At 41.0% G+C, this 16,408-nt stretch overlaps 1 protein-coding gene across 3 annotated transcripts in view; it reads left to right on the top strand.

The window, feature by feature from the left end:
- Positions 1-16,408, top strand: part of Kcnq (KCNQ potassium channel) — a 90,160-nt gene that overhangs the window by 10,681 nt on the left and 63,071 nt on the right. For all 3 annotated transcript variants that reach the window (XM_076807699.1, XM_076807698.1, XM_076807697.1), the window contains exon 2: positions 1,928-2,483. In XM_076807699.1, coding sequence (XP_076663814.1) covers positions 1,928-2,483 — 556 coding nt within the window. The remainder of the gene's footprint in view (positions 1-1,927; positions 2,484-16,408) is intronic.

Here is a 16,408-nt window from a genome sequence, read left to right as displayed (position 1 = left end):
ACCTACAAAAGAATTAAATTAATCACACTGTATTCCGTATAAGATGAAGTAAACGAAAATGTCATATTTCATCCACTTTTAGTGGTATTAGCTCGCAACCCTCTTAACACTTGAAGTGGCGCCGTCGAGTTTTCACGCCGAGGGATTTGCACCCTGCGCACCATTCGGGCGCGTTTCTACATTCGTACTTTCTAGAAAGTAAATGTTAATTCGAGCAAGACAAGCTAAACTTTCTTAGCATCATCGCTCAGGAACGCCTGGCCGAATTTAAGGCGCGGTTTTGAAAATCTTTTGCCACTCAAAAGTGTTAATGGTGTAGTCAATATAATATGAATAGTGTTCCATGAAACAACACCTATCCACCTTTCCCTTCTAAGCTTCATTAAATCAAATTTGATGCAACCCCCGAAAAATATACAAACCGTGCCCCCAAACTCGAAAATCTTCGCAATTTGATAGGCTACTGCCTTCTCGTCTACTCTTACGACATTGCTACGTTTCTTCCACCCACAATAATTGTACCATCCCATCGACAGACTTCCGTGCTCTCACGTAGCATTGATACGCGCGAAGGAAACACCGATTCATCCCCAAGAAAGGGGCGCGTTGTCGCGGGGGAATCGTTTCATCGAATCATATCAACAAAGGGACGATTACACTGGCCCGCACAATGAGCGCAGAACAGACACGCGACACCGTAGGCCACGCTGAACAGAAGGTTCGAAGATCGGGCCTGTGTTCGGGGACAGCTCGCAGACGGTTGCCCGCCGTTCCATAAAATGGACCGGCAGCTTTGGTTCGGGCCAGTCAAAACAATTGAATAGCCAGCGAACCGCGAGAACGGTTTTCCCGTTGCAACGGCCGACGGTTGAGTTCTGCTGAAACAACGACTGCTAAATATTGCACTGGCAGGCTGCTGAGGGCGTTTCGAGGGAAAGTTTCGATTCGGTAAACACAGAGGGGAGTGTTTGCTGACGGGGCGGCGGAAGAGCGCGATATACGGGGGTCTTGGTGATAAATTGGACGCGTGCCATAGCTTTTAATAAATTTCATGTGCAATTTTAGTAAGTAGTGATGGCGGCTCGAGCCGTATTCCACGAATAACAAGTTGTATACGAAGAACATTCCATCGCTTCCACTTATTCCAAGATTTATAACTAAAAGCTGAAGTAGAATCTGTCATACGTTTATTAGACGAGAAATATTTCTTTCATCGTTCCCTAACATCCCCGTCCCTCTTGATCTGTAATTCTCAATCACCCTGCATACATCTAAGTGCTGGCCAAAAGCAAGTTTAAAGCACCTACTTCTAAATGTCTACATAACTTAGTAGTTGCTATCACTGGTGTATTCTAGTCCTTAAGGGGTCTCCCTACCTTGACGAATGAAAAATGATGCGAACTTTGGGAACTTTTTAAAACAAAACCGTTAAATATATTTACTTCCAGCTTTGTGGCTTTAAATATTAGTAAATACGTGGATCTCGTCCCTCTAGTCGAGAACACCCCTTTAAGACACAATTCTTTCTAAGAGAACTATCCTATCCCTGTTACCTGTCACAGTTTAACCCTCGAACGGCGATTGACGCAAGGCGGTACTCGAGTCATCTGTGGCCCACATCTTTTTTTTTAAGCGTTTCGCTATACAGAGACTGACCGTGAATGCGTTCCCCTTTCTTCTGTACCGCGTGTCAAAGTAAACAATTGAATCGCGGGTCCCGAGAGACCCGGGAGCTGCCAGCGGGTTAAGCTCTCCTTTTAGCCCTACTGTAACATCCACGAATAACCTAAGTCTGTCGATGGAAGCGTCGTCATTGAAATGTTCCCTCGCGAGCTGTCCTCGAGTCCACCCGGTCCCCGCGCGCGTACAGGCGCGTTCACGTGCCGCGTCCAACACAGCCCTGGCAATATCCTGGAACAATGTCCAGGTGAGACCAACGAGAGTCTTCCACGAAGCAAGGACCAATGCTCTAGGCTCACGGAAAAGCGGCCGAGCGCCGCGGCCGCCTACGCTGCCCTGCAGGGCAGCGAGGACGAGCTGGTCGCCGAGCACTGCCTCGACTCGGAGGACGCCGCCCTGAAGACGCCCGGTAGCGAGACGGAGGACACGGAGGACAACGGCGGCCAGATGGACGACCCGCCATCGCCCAACCCCCGTTTCACCTTCCTCAGACGTTTCCGTTCGCCGCGGTTCGGCGAGGCGCACCACAAGAGGGTGCCCACGCCGATGAAGAGGAAGTACCGTAGGAAGAAGAGCAAGGACGACATCATCGACAGCGACATGAACGCCGCGGAGGTGGAGCCGCCCAGCTTGAACCAGGCGGGCGTGCCCGACCCTTACTACCCGATCTATCTGCCCATCGACCAAGCGTTCAAGGCCAAGTACGTGTTCCATCATAAAAAGGGGAAGACCTTCCAGGAGAGGCTGTACGTGTTCCTCGAGCACCCAGGCGGCTGGATCTGCTTCATCTATCACTTCACTGTGTGAGTACCGACGCGGAGCTAGCCTTATCTCTTGCCCCCCCCTACTCCCCTGTAGCGGCGAACACGGCGGTTAATAGAGGTGTTCCCCTTTTTTTTTGTGGCTGTGGGTTGGGGATGTTGATTTCGATGGAACGTGGGAGTGACGCCATTTCATCCCGTGAGGGATGATCGGGGGTATGGGTTGATCGGTGGGTAGGAGTTGAGTTTGAGTGTGGGCAGGTGAGTAATGGTTGCTTGGGGAATGGCAGTTGCTAATGGTTAGTCTTTTAGGCGTTGGGCTTTTCAGTCTTATGGTGGTTGAATGGTTTGGGAGTTATTGAGTTTAAGCCTAGTTTCGTATATAAGAGGCTATAGGATTGAAGGGGATCTTGGAGAGACTGTACTGAGCGACAAAAGAACTTGTGTGTGAGAAGTAATGGTGGGAATTAAAATTCAGGTCTGTGGCCTCGTTGAAATTAATTGCTGTTAGAATTTGGCATAGTGTGTAGCATACAATTTTTTAATTTAATTTTGTTTGTATCGGTATGAGGATTTTCCGTGCACGAAGAGTGGTGGAAAAGAGACTGTGCTTCTAGGGTAGAAGCTCTCAAAGGTACAAACCATTACTGATATGTAGGTACGATAACGTCATATACATATGTATGTATGAATATTTTATGCAATTGTATATGCCCCCAAATCAGGGGATGTGGTGAAACGCGTAAATTTCCTATGTTAAAGGGAAAAGAACAATTCTTTAAATTTAAACGACATAGAAAAACCCTTTAATTTTTAATGATTTAAGGCTTTATTTTTAAGACATACGGTATTAAGATTTGGAAATTCAGTTTTCTCTATTCAAGTGTTAGATTACTGAGCAAAATTCAGGATATGTTTTCAAAATTCGAAATACATGCGAAATCTAGCTGAAATATTTAAAAATCTTTCAAGGGTTACTTAGTAATACGCAAAATCATGGCAAGATATTTAAAATTCAGAATTCACATCTGTTAGTCTGAGCCTTGTCGCTAATAAATCATAAAATAGATAGTGACCAGATATTTCACTCAAGGTAGGAGAACAGGAGGAAAAAAAATAAGAAAGTAAGACGTATTTACTAGCAAACCGAACTTCATGATACTTCTTTGCCCCGAAACCATAGAACGTGCACATAAGCGACCGCAACCGCGTATACCTGAATTCCCAACCAAATTGTTTTCGCTTATTCGACATTTCGAGACGTGTGTATACTACCTAGAAGGGATACAGCGAGGTCGTAAAAGCTGCGTGAGTCCCAAAGTTTACAGCTTTGAGGCTTTGGAAGAAGAGGTCTGGAAACCATACCTCCCCTCAAAAATGCCAAACCACTTGTTCCAAAACCTCAAAGCTACAAACTGTGGGACTCCCACAGCTTTTACGATCTCAGTGTATCCCTTTTAGGTAGGTACTATACATAACTTGGAGCAGTCAGTATTCTTTGAACCTTTATAGTGGTGACACCGATCTTGAAATCTGTTCTTTTTGTCTCGATATTAATACACGTATACATCGAATCAGAAATTAGAGTGCAATAATAATGATAATAATAATTTTTATTGCTCCAGCAGGCATTAAAAATAATGTTAAGAAGCTAAAAAGACCATACATACTTACATAATAATAGGAGACATTGAGAGCAAAAAAGGACCTAATCCACATTGAAAAAAAATTCTATTTCGATATGCTTAATAGAATACATTATTGCTACTAACTCAATTCCGCAAAAGTGTGGGTTAGTCCGTTTTTGTTCTCAATGCCTCGCACAAGAAAACAAGAAAGAGAAAATAGAGATGGAAGTTAGATAACATATATGAAAGTAGATTGTAAAAGACGAGGTCCAGCTGTCAGCTATTATTAACCTAACTTAATTAGCCATTCGAACGGTGGTAGCTTTCGTATTAAGGCGGATTCACGCGCATCAATTCTGTGACGGTTCAGCGCCGTCAGTGCGCGTGGTAAAAAATATCGTTTCCTTGTTTCGAATGAAGCAGTTCGCACTTGTCCATGCCGACACCGACACAAAGAGCGCACTGACACTGACGGCACTCAACCGCCACGGCACTGATACGCGTGAATCCGCCTTTAATCAGGCCAGTTACAATCCCCGACACGGTTTACCATCGCAACAAGTGAATCGGAATTCTTCGCGGCGCTCGAACGGGCGCGTCGAGGCCTCTTTGACGGAGCAATCTTCGAACCGAGAGGGGGTAGTAAATATCTGGCGCGTGCCTCATTGTTGGTCTACTCTGCCGGTCCGCGTGCACGCGATAAAACGCGTTGAGGGTGGTGTTTCTCAGATACACCTTTGGGGATCTCGATGGGAAAGCCGCCTCTCGGCTGTCTCGCGCGACAAACGGCCACGTTCGCCGTCTATTTTTACGCCCACGCTGGATTTTCACCCTATCGCGTTCAGCAACAGAGAAAGAGGAAGAGAGAAAGAGAAAGAGAGAGAGTGAGAGAAAGAGCAAAGAGCGAGAGGGAGGTTGAGCGGGGGTGGAGAGAGAGAAAGAGAGGGAGAGAGCTTGAAGAGCTTTTATGCAACGCGAGTGCGTCGCTCACCGCCGCTGAATACTTGCTAGTTCGCGTTGAAAGCCGTCACACTGGCATGCTAATGCCGTCGATGCATGTCGCCATTGTGAGAACCGTCGTGCATGGCCGATGGTCGACACCTCGAAAGCGCTTTCGAACGGTTTTACACTGCTTCTTTTCTGCTCCCGCGAAGTGGATGGAGATCTCGCTGTTACACTCGAGCCTGGGGATGGGGATGTTGCCTGGATAAACTGTCGAATAACGGGGCGCTATGTTTAGCTTGTGTTGGCAGGCTTTGGGTAACGCGGTTATGTTTATTCGAGAAGGGGTGGATGTTTTTTCCTTCTTGCGTTTGCCGTCGGTTCTTTGGAATCGGGGTTTGTCCGGTGGAAATTTGGTTCTGGGGCTATTTTCTCTGCTTTGTTGTTGATTTTGCTGGTCCCCGTGACGGCTGGTAGAGAATTTGACAAGGGGGTTTTCAGTGGTAGTGGGGTGCGTTATGCTACATTTGGTTATCGTAATTTTCTTCTCGCAGATTGTACTGCATGTTTGTATCTCTATTCAGTTGATAAATTTGAAAGAATGACACACTTAATAGAGTATAATAAACAATTCAAACATAACGCAACTGCACTACCACTCGGAAAGCATTTTACAATTCTCTGTCAGCAGTTATTAGTAAATAAGAATTATCAAATGCTTTGGAAGCTTTAACATGTTTTAATTAGATAAAATGATTCACAAATTCAGAACTGCATAAGTATATACTACGAAAAGCAAATAGTTGATAAATTTAAAGTATGATACACTTTTCGTTTTTCATAGTGCATACTTATGCAGTTTCTGAACTTCTGAAATCTTTGTTTCTAATTAAAACTTGTTAGAGTTTCCAAAGTATTTCACAATTCTTTTTTAATAGAGGACATCATTCTGTAACTAGATGGTGTTTTAATCACTTTTTAATGAGCCTAGATGATTAAAGTATCATGGGTGTTACACAGTAATGTTAATAGAATCTACCACCTAATATAAATTAGAATTTTTTTGCAAGAATCTACTCCGCTCCTTGTGTACTTTAAGCAAAAATTACTGTGTACACAGTAATTTTATTGAGGACGAGTAACAAGGAAAAGTTTCCCCACTTTTCCTTACTTTATTCGACACAAAAAATGGTAAAAATCGGCTTGAAAGCGACCGTCGAGTCGAAAGTTTCCATTGCGTTGCTGCCACTCACAATTTCATATCGTAAGGGCCTATCTTTAATCCGGCCACATTTGCCACCTGCATAAGTATAAAAATACCCTCGACCCATGCATTATTCAGCGCAGCTGTATTTCATTTCTTCGAAGACGCCGTGAAGTACGGCGTAACCCCTTTAAATAATTCATTATGAAAACAAAGTGTTATATAGCCGAACAGGCTTTCGAAGTCGATCGATCGGACGAACAACGTGCGCATACTTTTCCCTCTCGTTTTCTACGATATAAACGCTGGTAAGCCTAATCCAGCCATTATAAATTTTCATAGGAAGACTTTAAAGTGGCAGGAACATTAAATTTCCATATCACAATAATAAGTGCTTTTGAAATATTTCAATATTACAAATTGTGGACATTGGCTCATAATTTTTCTGTAGGTATTCTTAGATGGATTGTTTAAAACAAAGTTTCTAGTTTATTTTTCTCTACGATTAAAAATGGATGCACAGAGTCGAAGTCGTAATGAATAAGCGGCGAGAACAAACGAGACGAGTTCGATTGTTATTGTATAATGGAAGTGATGTATGTTAAAAATGATCGATAGTAACTGTGAAATCATTGTACCATTAAATTCAATATGGAAATGCTTTACTTAAGAACGATAAGTGAACGATTAGTTAACGTCTGGCCGCACACTGAGCGCTACTACTTGCTCGTCCGACCTAGCAAGACAAATAGCTCACGAAGAGGGCCAAAAAGGAAAGCTTCTAGCTCCTTATCTTCTCTTTTTTCATTATAATCTCGACTTCATACCACCATGTCACTGGTTAGAAAGTCGATTATAAGCTGCAATTATTTAGAAACAGCTGGTGCTGGCATTACTACTTAAAATTCAAAAGTTGAATTATAAATTGTTCCTGCATCTACGAAACGCCATCTAAAGTATATAACGTTTCTTTTCCCATCAAATCAGTCACAACACCATAAATTCCAAGTCTCCCTTAGTTTTAAAGATACCAACCCACAAACTCCCTTAATTTTATATCGCATTTAAACTTATACACTTGAACACTCCCATGCTCAGGAACAAACTCAGAATTTAGTCGTAGAAGAATTAGGAATTTGATTTTTTTTTCAGAATTTTCCTATACATGTAAGTGTTGTTAAGGGTTTCTTATTTCTTTAATGGCGATACCACAACGACAGATAGTCACGCTATTAAAAGAGCTCGCGTCTACAGCTTCCCTTCTTTTCCTTCGTGTTGTTCCTATGAGTATCCAGCATCGTCGGCCAGCGTTTCTGATAATAAACTACGTTATCGAAGTTTTTGGCGACACGAACCGTCACGGTCGGAAATTGCCACGGAAATGTCTTTCATTTTGCGCTCGACGCGACTGTTGCCGCTGCGACGAACGCGCGTCATTCATTTCCGGAAACGTGTATCTGTTTTTCATTCGCGGCGAAAATAAACGGGGACCGCACTGTTTTTCTGCGCTTCTGTACGGGCACTCCCCTGCTCGGCTTGAAGCTTGCAGGTCGTCTCGGAGAGTGAGAATCAAGGCCGGGACAAATTGAAACGCTTCTGGTTGAAGGGGCTGTCAAATTCCAAGATCGGTTTGAGTTATTTAAGACTCTGCGTGAGTTTTTCCGATTTACGAAAGTTGGGTATGCGTTTGAAAAGTTACAGTGAGTCAGAAACCGTAGAAGCTCGGTTCAAATTTTGCTATAAATTTATTTTTGCATGGAAGTTGTACATTTGGAAATTAATAGTGAATCAGAAATCGAATGGACTGAGTTCAAATTCTGACATAAATTTCTTTCTATGTTTTTAGTTGGTAAAATGTGGATATTTAAAAGCTAATTGTGTATAGTTAATAGTTAATAGGAAGTTAATAGAATACTTCATCTGTTTTAAGTTAGAATTATTACGTTTACGGTGACATGACCACGTGGAAGATAAAATATTTACTGACAAAATATTGTGAAATAATAATAAGTCATAACCGTTTGATAGAGAAGAGTACAGTAGGTACAGTTGTATCGATTCCTCATTTGTCGTTAATTATGGAGAGTATTAACTATATAGTTAAGCATAGATCTTTAATGATCAAACTCTTCGTAATAACCTTTCACGTGATTTGCAATTCTCAGGAAAGTGAAAAATCAGTATTATCGCAGCGTATTGCTAATTCAGGTAGCCTAGAATCAAATGAACCACAATTTGCCACAGTTAAATGAAAATGACGGGCGTGCTACGTTTAATAGCACGCTTTCCCCCGTGATTTACTGCGAGGGAAGCAGAGAATATAGGTCGACGAAACTTCGCCAACGTCGATTTAAAAAAAAAAAATGGTAGATTTTAATTAACGTCGAATTTAAAACGTATTCGTTCGTTCGATATCCGCAGAAAGTAATGCAAATGTTTAAAATCCTCGCAAATATACGAAAGATATGTATACTACGAGCATCTAGAAAATTTTTAAACTATTTCTGATAATGGTGGAGAGAACTGGTTTATGTTTAACGATCGACAACGTACTTTAGTGATGAAAATATTAAAATTGTTTCTTTTCTCTTCGTTGCAAATTAAAATGTACGGGGTTAACAGTATTATAGGGAATATCGTGCAAACTCAACAACTATTGGAGGCAACCTTTTTTATTTAAAAAAAGAATTTTCGAAACTTTCGTCGTTGAAAATTAATGAATTTTGTTATTAACTTTTTTACAGCCTCACTGTAAATAGCTACAAAATTGCACTGAGCATTATGATGTACGACTTCACGCTACCAACATGCAATTTCTAACAAAGAACTTTCTGTGAAGTTCATATACCCATATGAACTTATTTTATTTAACAAAAAAAGTTTATAAAGCAATTTTTCATACTTGTCATTCCACAATTTCTAAACGAACCCGTTTTATTTCAATTAAAAACTTTCATTGTAATTACATTTACGCTTGTTCAAACTCAATAATTCAACATTGTAAAAAGTTTGTTGAAGAAATATTTAAATCTCATTAGAGAACCTAGGTTTCTTTGACATGGATGATAGAAAATGTAATTCGAGTGCGTTAATCGACGAACATGTAATTAACCGACGTATTCATCATTCTGTCACGCGCATCGCAGTCAGACTTGTTTTATCACGAGCCAAATTGTTTGCCGGAGGTTTGCGCGTTGAAGGTATAGACACGCTTCACACTTCGCACCGATTGGCAATCGAGCTCAAGTGGTTCCTCTCCTTCAATCGCAGCTTTGAATTAATCTAGCTAATGGGGGTTGCTACTGATAGGGGCTGTTGCTTTGAACTTTCCCCCTCTGATATCGACGATGTGATTTTCTTCTTGATAAAGTCATCTTCGTTGCGCATCGAGATTCCGTTAAATCGAACACAATGCTTAGATAACGAGAGTTTAGGTATGAGTTGATAGCAGACGAAAGAAGAAAATTTATTTAAACACACGTTAAAGATGTTACCTCGTTGGGTTACAGTAGATTCGCGATTATTTGGACTAGGTAATTACCACTTTAGTGGAGTATAGAATTATGTGGCAGCAGAGGAAACACTAACTATCAACTGAAGTGTATTAATTTGAGCTTGAGTTTTCTCTGTTTTCTCAGAATCTTTGATCTTCTTGGAATTTCCCCTACTCGTACGTAATTTTCTCTGTAACTTGACACGTAATTTGAACAATATGCATTAGAAGCAATTAAACAGTAGCTATCTAGATAACGCTGATCAAACAGATCTTGTGGTGTGATAACTTTGAATTTATTAAAGACTGGTCATTCAACTTTAATAATTTGTAAATCGCATATTTTTCTTAAAGCTGCCACTTCCCTGTTAAATTTTTCTGTAAATACGAAGTTTCACTATTCAACGACAGAAAATTTCCATTTTCCTCGCCTAATGAATGCTACACGATTACACGCTCGATTCGCCCCTCGCTACATACATTTTGCTACATTCAACGCGTTGGAATTTGCGGATGAATTCGTATTGTATTTGTTGCACGAACAATAGAAATTGACTTGCATTGTTCTCTGACTATAATCGACGGTCTTTCAATTGAAAACGCAACAGGGAAGTCGACTTCTCGCGTGAAAGTTACCCTATGGATTTTTTAGCAAATCGTTTCACGTGGGTAAATAGAACTCATGCACGTGTCAGCGTTGCCCACGATTTCCCTGTAACTTTTTATTCGCTAGTAATAGTTGTCATGTACAGGTGAATTTTTCTGTTGGTTCTGAAAAGTCGTTTAACTTTATACACAGATTTAGTTATTAAATGCTACGTGCTTTTTAAACTGGATTTTTTAGAAAATCGAAACTCGTATGGAAAAGCCATATTCCGTAATTTCGATTCATGGTTTCACGTGGAGTCCCCCTTTTGTGCTTTGAATCCTGTATTTTTAGGAGCAATTGTTTTCCACGTTTAACGAGTTGGTCATCCTGGAGGAATTACTATCCCGTCGGCTGTAGTTTTGTATTTTATAGTAATGCAAGCGAGCGTTAAAAATTTAACGACCCCCCAGTGAAGGGGTCGAAACGGGAAACATTCGCTTGAGGTCGTGCACACGTGCAGAAATCGCGTATCAGGGAGCACGATTTCCCATCTAAAAATAACAAGCGACACGCGAATAACTTGAACATGCATTTCACCTAATAACACGTTGCTATTTATGCTCGCTAAAGTAGGACGAAGCGTTAGAGTTGTTCTTAATAAATACCCAGTAAATTCCATTGATATATCTGTTTCTTGGACCTAGATTTCAACTCGAATTCAAATCCATTCTTTTCGTTCCAAAATTTCATATCCAACTTCCGAATTTAACAATTTTATTTACCACTTATTTCTTTCATTTATCATCACTTATTACGCTAACCAAGAATGGACTATAAATTCTGCAAGGAGAAGCATTCATTTGACAGTAGAAACTTCCACAAAGGAAAGTTGTGCTACAAATGAAATTCCCAGAAATGAAAGTTTCTACAAATGAAATTCCCGTAAATGAAAGTTTCTACTGACTCTTGTAATCGTGGGAGAAGCAAGAGAGTTGATAGCGTAGATAGTGGTAGATCCATTTCGAAGGATCATACACACGAGGAGTGTCATTGATGATACGTTGATCGTAAACCACTCGATGAAGCAGCCTGGCTAACAAGGGATAAATTCTCGAGGTCCCCTCGACCGTCCTCCACGATGAAGGGTCCATCGAGGCTCGATGTCTGGCACACCAGCTGTACACAATGTCCCGTAACTGGTCGCACGACCACGAACTCGGTGGTTCTATGTGAGAAAGTAAATTGAAAGTGTAGAATAAAATACTTTCAAAGGAGAAAGTACTTGACTTTGAAAGTTTTCCCATTTTTGACAGAAATTTCTTCGATTATCTGTAAATTTGAATATTATAGGTACCTACACATCTACTAGAGGCTGTTTCCAAGTGATGCATGTTATTTGTGACTATATCTTTTAACAAAATCCTTTTAAACACATATTCTTAAAAGGTTGAACATTCGAAAAATGAAATAAAAGAAAATCGATTTATCAACATTTTCAGACCGGAACCTCCCCTTAAGGAAGGCAGAAAAAATACAAAAAATTAAAAATTTATCATTTTTAAAGGCGTTGAAAGGACGGAAAATATAGGAAAAAAGTGATTTCAAACTTTAAGTGTCGTTATTTTCTAAAAAAAACGTAATTTTTGTATTTTTTTCTAGTTTCCCCCTAGCCAGAAGTATATTCTTCAAAATAAAAAAAGCTTCGATCGAATCGGATAATAACTTTTGGAGATACAGGTCCCAGGACTTTAACGACTCCCCAGTGCCGTCTGCAATGATTAATTATAAAAAAATATATATTTCTATAATCTAAGACATCCTTAATACAATGCAAAAAGTCCCATTAATATATGGATAGTAGTTTTCCTTTAATTAATTCCTAAAGATCACCTATTTTTATGGGCTCAACCCGGAATCTCCATTTAGTGAACTTTTTCGGATATAACAGTGGCAGTGTGCTCAACTATGATTTATACACAATTTTAAATCTAAAGTGTAATAAAAATATAGTAATTCTTACTATATATATATAAACTGAATGGGACAGTCCAAAGTGGACTAATAACACCATCACGAAGAATAAACTTTACCACCAGGCTTACCCCTTATCCATCACAGGCATCCCAAAATAATAATTTCAAACTTCAACGCTTCTAAGTCAATTCTCTCTGAAAACTCACACCCATGCATCCCACTCCTCTAATACACTATACCAAGAGAACAACTTTCCCATGTTTCTCACCCCCTTCAATCTCAGAGCCTCAACACAGATTACACACCAACTCCGCGCAAACTTCTTGCCCCCTTGACAAGCAGTTCCCCACCATCGGACCTCGATATAAAACTCCAGTAACAAAATTCCAGGCGCAGCGACATCGAGTGTATAAAAATCTCACAGAAATAGAAGAAATCGATGTGGCGAGGGAGGAGGGGGGTGGGTGTAGCAATTAATACGCGAAGACGGCCGGTGCAACGGTGGTAGAAGGGTGAAGGGGCTGAGGTGTGAGGGGTCGAATGTGGACAATTATCATAGTAGGTCGATGAAGGTGACCCGTAAAGCCAGGGTGGCCCAGGCTCTGGTGTACGTCGGAATTATAGTCCCCAGGCACGCCATCTTAAAGCGGGCGCCACGGCGAGAGACCGACTTCGTTAACGCCGCAGCTCGTCGTTACTTAACGAGGTATCGCTCGCTAATAAATTACTTATACAAGCGGACGAATCTACCGCGGCAATTATCGAACCTTCCAATCCCATCCCATAGCCCCTCGCTTCTCGTTGAGCGTCGCATCCGTGCTTTTCTCTACGAAATCAAGCCTCGCCCGGGCCCGAACGTTAACACCGCGTCAACCTTATCCGACTGACATGGAAATGCACGACTGCACTCCCGTTCCGAGTTTCTGCCTCTCTGTTCCGCGGATTATCGCGCCGTATCTACCTCTATTAATTCTTGGCGATACTGGCCGCCGAGGTTGTTAACGTTAACGTTACAGTTGTACGTCTGGCGTTGATGCGCGGGGCGCACGATAAAAGGGGGGCGGTGCGGGGGGGTGGAGCGATTCGTCAGGATGAAAAGGAAAGAAGTTGGGGTTATTCTGGGTGTAGTTGGAGTGGAATGACGGGGTAGGTCAGTGTTTCTCAAAGTGGGGGCTATCGTCGTGTCCCCTTGGGGGTGTTGGTCACGAGGGGTCGGGAATGGGGGCGATTAGGATTTTAGTAACAGGAGGTTGCACACGATTATCCGATAAAGTTCATTAACCTTTAGAGGGCCGGCTTTTTTCGCAATTATAGTGGTTTTCAGTTTCCAATTTTTTTTATATATATATTATATGTTGTGCAGAATTAGAGGACCTGCACAGAGCCGCGAAAGGGGCTCTGCCGGTCCCCTACAGGTTAATCGGTGGTTCCGGCCTGAAATTTCGATAAAGCGATTTTTTCTTATTTCATTTTTCGAATGTTCAACCTTTTAAAAATATGTGTATAAAAGGTTTTTTTAAATTTAAAATATTCCTGAAGTTATAGGCATTTGAGTAGTGGCGAATGCATAGGTAAAAGCCCGTCACTCGGAGCTCACGTGAAACTTGAAACGTGTTTATCTCGAAACAGGGTTCTTCAGATCGCTCGGTGGGAAAAATATCTCGAAAAGTTATTATACAATTCGATTGAAACTTGTTTTATTTTGAAGAACATACTTATATGCAGTGGAGAAACCTCTAACATTTTAAAAAAATTGAAAGTTTGTATTTTTTAAAACCGTTGGAAGCATGAAAAATGTCATTTATCGTGATTTTCAAAGTTATGTCCACTACTTACAATAGTAAACTAGTCCTTGTAGCTTCTCGAAAAAACTCAAGTCGTTTGGATCCATTTTAAAAAAGATATTCTGTTTTAAAGGGTGTCTCAACACTTTTGTCCAGCACTGTAAGGACAACGCTGTAATTACATTGAATTAATTCCTCAGGCGGTAGCTATTTTGATATTGGCCCGAGGAGACAGGAGACTCCACCAGAACCAATTGGTGAGTGCAGTCAGCTGGCGCGAGAAGCGTTCTAATCTGAGTTCAGTAAATCGCGCGTTTGATCCTCTTCTCCTGCAGAATTCAGAATTAGTTCTTTGCCGTATGCAGCTGCCTGGGGAAAATTGGAATTCTTTCTGTTTTCGAGAGATCAGCAATTCGATCGAGCTGTGCTCTAACTTCTAATTCCGTCGGGGGCGGTAAGCTCTAATTGTCGCGTCGCCTTGCCCATTAACTGTAATCCGTGCCGGGCTGCTACGTCGAGTTGTCGTTGTGCGAGAGATTAACCTTAAACGAATCAAAGTATTCCACTTTAAGCTGGGGTGAATTATCGTTCGAGGAACTCTCGACGAAGCTGCATCACTCACTGTTAAACTTTATGTTCTGCACACGCTTTGGTCTGGGTTTCGTAGTGTTGATTTTTATTTCTTCGACCAATTAACTTAACGTGCATCCAAATACTCCCTAATCTAGGAGTTTGTTGTCAAATTATTATATACAAAAGTTGCGCGAGTTTAAGATTTTATTTGTAAGTGGAACTCTCTCATATTTGATGGTCAACTTCGTTTTTTTTTTCAAATGGAATGTTGTGTCATTTATGTAAAAATTCGAAAAATGTTGAATTTCGAATAAAAGTGTATTAATATTTATCAATTTTAATCCTAATACAAGCTAACGAAATATTTTTATATATAACTCCCTTGTTTCTGGTTTGCGAATAATCACGGAAAGATTTGATGGAGCGTTTTAGACATTTTCTTGGTCGCGTGACAAACGAGGAGGGCGCGAATTTCCGGAGATTACAAACTGGTCGATGTGTTTTACATTTTTTTGTGAGTATTAGTTACAGTTATGTTCTCAGGCTTAATTTAAGCGGTGAATTAATTTTTTCGATTTAGATTACTGTTCCAAACTATTCGAAATTTGGCAAATTACTTATTCCTAGAGTCGATTTTATAGCGTTATAAGTAAGTTTAGATGTTAAACAGCTGCAGAGATTGATAAGAAGCAATGGTGATAATTTTGCAATTGAAATTAGAATTCTTGAAGCACTTTCATAGATCTTTCAATTCTGTGGATTTCTATGGGCCCAAAGAAACGAGTAAGCATTATCATCGTAAAATCCTATGTCTAACTGTAAGAATCATCAGAATAGAATTTATCCATTTTGGAATTATTACTATCAATGTCTGTTATGTCAATTATTATCAAAATTGACCTGCCACGATTCCTTGATCTCATTTGGAGCCCTAAATATAACTTTTCCACGACGCTTACGTCCTTCAAATACACTATTTACGTCAACAGTATTCTCCCCCATCGTTCCACCAATCGCAGATAATCTCAGTCTCAATTCCCATAAATTTATAATCTCTATTACTCGCACCCAATCTATAACTCATGCATACCACATCGTATGAATCTAAAATCATATGCATCACAGTTCTAAGACTTCCAACTTCCCTTCATTTATTTCCACGAATCCGCAATCGTCTACAATCATAGCGACATCACACCCCAGCACGACTCACCCTCTAATACTCTAATCACACGAGTCAAATCTCTCCTTGAGGCCCATCTTTTGGAAACATTAATTAACGAGAAGTTTTCGAGACGTGGAATGCTTGCAACAAGTTACCCCTTTGCAAGCTGCAACCACATATATCTGACTCGCGAGCAAGCATCGGTACCCCAAGGAGGAACGGTGGATCGTAGCTTCTCGTGACATTATTCTCTATTCCAGTAAGAAGGATTGAACGGTCAATGGTAACATGATACACGTAACCTTCGTTGTTGAGCAACACAGATTGCTATATTTAACTGGCACCGGTGCCACGAGTTGCAGCGCAAGTTTTGCACACTGGAACATGCAAAGGCGGTCGATAGTACATGCAGCCAGATGTCACGTTTCTCCCTTCTTCAACAACTTTCGAGATCAATCGGTTCGAAGCAGCCGAACTGACGGCTCGAACAAACTCGGCGCCGTTTCCCGATGGGACTCTCCCGAATGCCGATAGAAACTTTTACTAACAATATGTTGTCGCACCTTCTCGATTTAGCGCTCGAGGTAAACGTTAAGTTTCCTCGAGGGACGTATT

This window comes from Andrena cerasifolii, chromosome 3, assembly GCF_050908995.1.
Source record: "Andrena cerasifolii isolate SP2316 chromosome 3, iyAndCera1_principal, whole genome shotgun sequence".
NCBI lineage: Eukaryota > Metazoa > Arthropoda > Insecta > Hymenoptera > Andrenidae > Andrena > Andrena cerasifolii.
Note: the sequence above shows the minus strand (reverse complement) of the source record. Positions and strands in the feature narration are given on the sequence as shown.